This window comes from Pongo pygmaeus, chromosome 20, assembly GCF_028885625.2.
Source record: "Pongo pygmaeus isolate AG05252 chromosome 20, NHGRI_mPonPyg2-v2.0_pri, whole genome shotgun sequence".
Lineage (NCBI taxonomy): Eukaryota > Metazoa > Chordata > Mammalia > Primates > Hominidae > Pongo > Pongo pygmaeus.
The window spans coordinates 42,829,487-42,836,370 of NC_072393.2; the positions used below are offsets into that span (position 1 = coordinate 42,829,487).

General features: G+C 44.2%; 1 protein-coding gene across 4 annotated transcripts in view; it reads left to right on the plus strand.

Annotated features, from left to right (window-relative positions):
* The window catches only part of ZNF875 (zinc finger protein 875), a 30,737-nt gene extending 24,514 nt beyond the window's left edge, over positions 1-6,223 (plus strand). For 2 of the 4 annotated variants that reach the window (XM_063657616.1, XM_054462456.2), the window contains one exon: positions 3,888-6,223. In XM_063657616.1, the coding sequence (XP_063513686.1) occupies positions 3,888-5,554 (1,667 nt within the window). In that variant the 3' untranslated portion in view covers positions 5,555-6,223. The remainder of the gene's footprint in view (positions 1-3,887) is intronic. The other 2 variants (XM_063657617.1, XM_054462457.2) reach the window with 1 other exon arrangement.
* Positions 6,224-6,884: the final 661 nt, after the last annotated feature.

Consider the following 6,884-nt stretch of genomic DNA (forward strand, 5'->3'; position numbering starts at 1 on the left):
TCATCCCTCCTCCCATCAGAGGAAACCATTGATTTGTTTACTGTCTATAGATTTGCTGTTTCTAGACATATATGAATGGCATTGTGAAATATATAGTCTTTTCTTTTTTTTTTTTTTTAGATAGAGCCTTGCTCTGTCACCAGGCTGGAATACAGTGGCATGGTATCAGCTCACTGCAACCTCTGCCTCCTGGGTTCAAGCAATTCCCCTGCCTCAGCCTCCTGAGTAGCTGGGACTACAGGTGCACACCACCACGCCTGGCTAATTTTTTGTATTTTAGTAGAGACGGGGTTTCACCATGTTGGCCAGGATGGTCTCAATCTCCTGACCTTGTGATCCACCCGCCTCAGCCTCCCAAAGTGCTGGGATTATGGGCGTGAGCCACTGTGTCAGGCCGAAATATATAGTCTTTTATACTTGCATTCTTTTGTTTAGCATAATGTTTTTGATGTTCATCCAAGTTGCAGCATGTATCAGTAATTCATTTTTTATTGCTATATAGTATTCCTTTGTATGGATATACCACATTTTGTTTTTCTGTTTACCCCTTGATGGACATGTGGATTGTGTCCACTTTTTGGCTATTGTGAATAGTGTTGCTATGAACACTCATATACCAGTCTTAGTGTGGACATACGTTTTCATTTCTCTTGGGTAGATAATTAGGAGGATAATTGCTGGGTTGTATGGTATGTTTATGTTTAACCTTTTTAAAAATTGGGACTGGGTGCTGTGGCTCGCACCTGTAATCCCAGCACTTTGGGAAGCCGAGGTGGGTAGATCACCTGAGGTCAGGAGTTCAAGATGAGCCTGACCAACATGGTGAAACCCAATCTCTACTAAAAATACAAAAACTACCTGGGCGTGTTGGCAGGTGCCTGTAATCCCAGCTACTCAGGAGGCTGAGGCAGGAGAATCGCTTGAACCTGGGAGGTGGAGGTTGCAATGAGCCGAGATTGTGCCACTGCATTCCAGCCTGGGTGACAGAGTGAGACTCCATCTCAAAAATAAAAAATAAAAATTGGAAAAATGTTTTTCAAAGTGCCTGTACCATTTTACATTTCTATTACCAATATATTAGGGTTTTAGTTTCTCCACATCCTTGTCAGCACTCAGTATTGTCACTGATTTTGATTATAGACATTCTAGTGGGTGTGTAGTGGTATTTCATTGTGCATTTAATGCATTTCCCGAATAGCTGATGATGTTGATCTTTTCATTGTTTGTTTTTTTTTTTTTGAGATGGAGTTTCGCTGTTGTTGCCCAGGCTGGAATGCAATGGCGTGATCTCTACTCACTCCCACCTTCGCCTCTTGGGTTCAAGCAATTCTCCTGCTTCAGCCTCCCAAGTAGCTGGGATTACAGGCGCCCACCACCACACCCGACTAATTTCTGTATTTTTAATAGAGACAGGGTTTCACCATGCTGGCCAGGCTGGTTGAGAACTCCTAACCTTAGGTGATTCACCCATCTTGGCCTCCCAAAGTGCGGGGATTACAGGTGTGAGCCACCATGCCTGGCCCTTTTCATTGTTTATTAACCATGTGCGTATCTTTTTTAGTAAAATGCCTATTCGATTCTTTTCTTCATTTTAAAATTAGATTGTGTTCTTATTGAATTGTAAGACTTTTTAGTATAATCTAGACACAAGTCCTATATCAATATAGGATTTTCAGATATTTCTCCCTGTCTGTGGCTTATCTTTTCATTTTTTCAATGGTGTCATTTCAGGCACAAAACTTTTAAATGCTGATTAAGTTTAACTTTCCAATTTTTAAAATGGGTTGTGCTTTTGGTATTGTAACTAAGAACTTTATTCTTAACTCAAGGTTATGAAGATTTTCTTCATTGGTTTCTTCTAGAAGTTTTATAGTTTTAGCTCTTACATTTAGGGCTCCAATCCATTTTAGTTAATTTTTATGTATTAAATGAGGTGAAAATCTAAATTCATTTTCTTGCTTATGAATATTCAGTTGTCCTTACAATCTCATATAAAGAGTATCCTTTCCCCCATTGAATTACCTTGGCACCTTTATCAAAAATCAGCTGAGTGTGAATCTAAGTGTTCATTTCTAGTCTCCCGATTTTGTTCCATGATCTCCATCTTCCTCCTGACAGTAGCACACTAGCTTCATTACTGTAGCTTTATATTAAGTTTTGAAGTTAGAAGTATACACTCCCCAACTTTATTTTCTTTTTCAGAAATTGTTTTGTCTATTTTATGTCCTTTGAATTTCAATGTAAGTTTTAGGATCAGATTGTCAATTTCCAAAAGGGAAAAAAACCAAAAGCCTGCTGTGGTTCTGATACCATGATTATGTTGAATCTGCAGATAAATTTTGGTGAGAATCATCATCTTAATAATAGTAAGCCTTCCAATCTATGACTGTCTCCCTATTTATTTGGAGCTTTAACTTCATTCAACAATGTTTGTTAATTTTCTTTTTAAAAATCTTTCGTCTTTTCCTCCTTTCCTTTTCTCTTTCTTTCATCCCACTATGTTGCGCAAGCTGGCCTCAAACTTCTGGCCTCAAGCAATCCTCCCACTTCAGCCTCCTTAAGTGTTGGGATTACAGGCATGAGCCACCGTGCCCAGCCTTAATTTTCAGTTTACAAACTTTGTGCTACTTTGTCACATTTATTCCTTAGCATTTTATTATTTTTATGCTATTGTGAATAGTATTGTTTTCTCAGTTTCACTTTTAGAATAGTCATTGCTAGTATATAGAAATACAATTTTTTAATATATTTATCTTATATGACCTAAGTACAATTATGACTTCTAGTTGCTTTTTTGAAATTTTATACATACAAAATTATATAATCTGTGAACAAAAGAGATTTTTTTACTTTTTCCTTTCCAGTTAAGACGGCTTTCATTTGTTTTCTCCTCATTTTGTTTGTCCCCTCCTTTTTTTTTTTTTTTTGAGACAGAGTCTCGCTTTGTCACCAGGCTGGAGTGTGGTGGCACGATCTTGGCTCACTGCAACGTCCACCTCCCGGGTTCAAGCGATTCTCCTGCCTCAGCCTCCCGAGTAGCTGGGACTACATGTGTGTGCTACCATAGCCAGCTAATTTTTCTATTTTTAGTGGAGACAAGGTTTCACCATGTTGGCCAGGATGGTCTCGATCTCTTGAGCTCGTGATCTGCCCGCCTCGGCTTCCCAAAGTGCTGGGACTACAGGCGTCATATTTTAAGTTTTTGAGAACATGTGCAATATTTGCCACTTCTTTCTTCTTCTCCTCCTTTTCCTTCTCCTCCTTCTTCCTTCCTTTCTCTCTCTCTTTTCTGTGTCTCCCTCTTTTGAATTCAACCCCTTAAAAAGGTAAAAACCATTTTTAGCTGGCAGGCCATACAGAAACAGGTTTCAGGCTGGATTTGGCCTGTCAGGTGAGTTTGCCAACTCCTGCAATAGAAAATGTAATGCATAGGGCTGGGCACAGTGGCTTACGCCTGTAATCCCAACACTTTGGGAGGTTTAGGCTGACCTGAGGTCAGGAGTTCAAGACCAGCCTGGCAAACATGGCGAAACTCTGTCTCTACTAAAAATACAAAAATTAGCTGGGCGTGGTCTTGGGCACCTGTAATCCCAGCTACTTGGGAGGCTAAGGCAGGAGAATCGCTTGAACCCTGGAGGCGGAGGTTGCAGTGAGCTGAGATGTCACCACTGCACTCCAGCTTGGGTGAAAGAAAGACTCCATTTTAAAAAAAAAACAAGAAACAAAAGAAAGTGTAATGCATGAAGTGAAATGAAAAATAGATGCTGGGAAGGATGTCTAACTGGGAGATAGCTTGTGATGTAAATATATTATGAATGACCAATGGGCAAGGCAAAATTGCCTACATAGCCCTACCTATGGCCCCTCTGAAAATGTTCTTTCTTCAGCAGAATCAAAGCCAGAAATTCAACTTTGTCTCTCCCGCCCTCTGATTTTCTCCAATCAGCAAGCTCTCAGCCAACATGTGTGGCTGAGTCATCTATCTCAGCTGTTTTCAAGTTTATGGGCAGGAAATCCTCTCCAGCTGGGAAAACACTATCCAGAAGATCAGAAACAACAGCAGGATCCATTCTGCTTGAGTGGCAAAGCAGAATGGATTCAAGAGGGAGAAGACTCCAGACTCCTGTTTGGGAGAGTAAGCAAAAATGGCACTTCAAAGGCACTTTCCAGCCCACCTGAAGAACAGCCAGCACAGTCCAAGGAAGACAACACAGTGGTGGATATAGGGCCCAGCCCTGAACGGAAGGCAGACCTTGAGGAAACAGACAAAGTATTGCATTGTTTAGAAGTCTCAGGATTTGGAGAGATCAAATATGAAGAGTTTGGGCCAGACTTTATCAAGGAGTCAAACCTCTTTAGCTTCCAGAAGACACAAACTGGGGAGACACCTTACATGTACACTGAGTGGGGAGACAGCTTTGGCAGTATGTCAATCCTCATCAAAAACCCAAGGACACACTCTAGGGGAAAGCCTTATGTGTGCAGAGAATGTGGGCGAGGCTTTACGTGGAAGTCAAACCTGATCACACATCAGAGGACACACTCAGGGGAGAAACCTTATGTGTGCAAGCATTGTGGACGAGGCTTTACTTGGAAGTCAAACCTCTTTACACATCAGGGAATACACTCAGGGCTCAAGCCTTATATGTGCAAGGAATGTGGGCAGAGCTTTAGCCTGAAGTCAAACCTCATCACCCACCAGAGGGCGCACACTGGGGAGAAGCCTTATGTTTGCAGGGAATGTGGGCGTGGCTTTCGCCAGCATTCACACCTGGTCAGACACAAGAGGACACATTCAGGAGAGAAGCCTTACATTTGCAGGGAGTGTGAGCAAGGCTTTAGCCAGAAGTCACACCTCATCAGACACTTAAGGACACACACAGGAGAGAAGCCTTATGTATGCACAGAATGTGGGCGTCACTTTAGCTGGAAATCAAACCTCAAAACACACCAGAGGACACATTCAGGGGTTAAACCTTATGTCTGCCTGGAGTGCGGGCAGTGCTTTAGCCTGAAGTCAAACCTTAACAAACACCAGAGGTCACACACAGGGGAGAAGCCGTTTGTATGTACGGAGTGTGGGCGAGGCTTTACCCGGAAATCAACCCTCATCACGCACCAGAGGACACACTCAGGGGAGAAGCCATTTGTATGTGCTGAGTGTGGACGAGGCTTTAATGATAAGTCCACCCTCATTTCACACCAGAGGACACATTCAGGGGAAAAGCCTTTTATGTGCAGGGAGTGTGGCAGAAGGTTTCGGCAGAAGCCTAACCTATTTAGGCACAAGAGGGCACACTCAGGTGCCTTTGTGTGCAGGGAGTGTGGGCAAGGCTTTTGTGCTAAGTTAACTCTCATTAAACACCAGAGGGCACACTCAGGGGGGAAGCCTCATGTGTGCAGGGAGTGTGGGCAAGGCTTTAGCCGGCAGTCACACCTCATTAGACACCAGAGGACACATTCAGGAGAGAAGCCTTATATTTGCAGAAAGTGTGGGCGGGGCTTTAGTCGGAAGTCCAACCTTATCAGACATCAGAGGACACACTCAGGATAGAAACTGTGTGTACAGGGAATGTGGTACAGCCTTTTGCCAGGAGTCATACTTCATCAGACACCAGAGGACACACACAGCGCTGTGGCTTGTTCAGCCATTGCTAGATACCAAAGTGGAGACATTGTGTGTGTGATTGTGCATGAGACTGTACTGGTAAGACTTGTATCTCCATCCACCTGAAGGAGAATTGCTGGCTCATTTTCAGAAGCCCTGCCCTTCCTCACTGTGGATGGTGGGTTGTGGAAGCCCAGTCAGGTAATGATAGTGGCAGGAGGTAGTCAAATGCCCAGGCAGATAGGGGTGGGTACCTGGTGAAACCCAACCTTAAAGCTGAAGACAGTCCCAGCTAAATCCTCATACTGAATTGAGAACCTGTCTTCCCATTTGGTGTGCTTTCCTCCGATTGATCCCAACCCTTCACCTATTTTACATATACCTGCCCTTCCCTAATTGGTTTTTACACTGCTGTGCCCACCTTTGAGTGGTGCCTTTGTATACTTACAAGTCAATCAACATGTACTCCCCTATTCTGAGCCCATAAAAGACCCAGACTCAGCTGCAGTGAGGAGAGAAATCATCCTGCTGTGGGGGCTAGGGACCACTCCCTGCATCCCCTCTCCACTGAGAGCTGTTCTTTCGCTCAATAAAATTCTTTTCTACCCATCCTCACCCTTCAATTGTCAGTGTATCCTCAATTCTTCTTGGACTCAGGACAAGCGCTCAGAACCGCTAAACATGGGTATAAGCTATAACACAGGCAGGCCAAGAGGGCGGGGCACCTCCAGCGGCAGGCCCAGGGCTAAGTGAGGTCCACGCAGGGGGCTGTCGCTGGCTGTGGAGGTCCTCAGTTGGCAATGTGGCTGAGAAAAATCCTGTGTCAGTAACTTGATGGAGAGAGTACTTTTAAATGGGTTGAAATTAGGAAATGAATACTATTCCAGTGTCATTTTACAGGTACACTTGAACATTCCTTCCACTGTACCCTGGATGTTACAGAAACTGTTGCGGGAATGAAGGAGGACCAGAGAGACCACGGGGTGAGACAGGAGGATTTCTTTATTTATTTTTTTGAGATGGAGTCTCGCTCTGTCACCCGGGCTGGAGTGCAGTGGTGCGATCTCAGCTCGCTGCAGGCTCCGCCCCCCGGGTTCATGCCATTCTCCTGCCTCAGCCTCCCGAGTAGCTGGGACTACAGGCGCCCGCCACCTCGCCCGGCTAATTTTTTGTATTTTTAGTAGAGACGGGGTTTCACCGTGTTAGCCAGGATGGTCTCGATCTCCTGACCTCGTGATCCGCCCACCTCAGCCTCCCAAAGTGCTGGGATTACAGG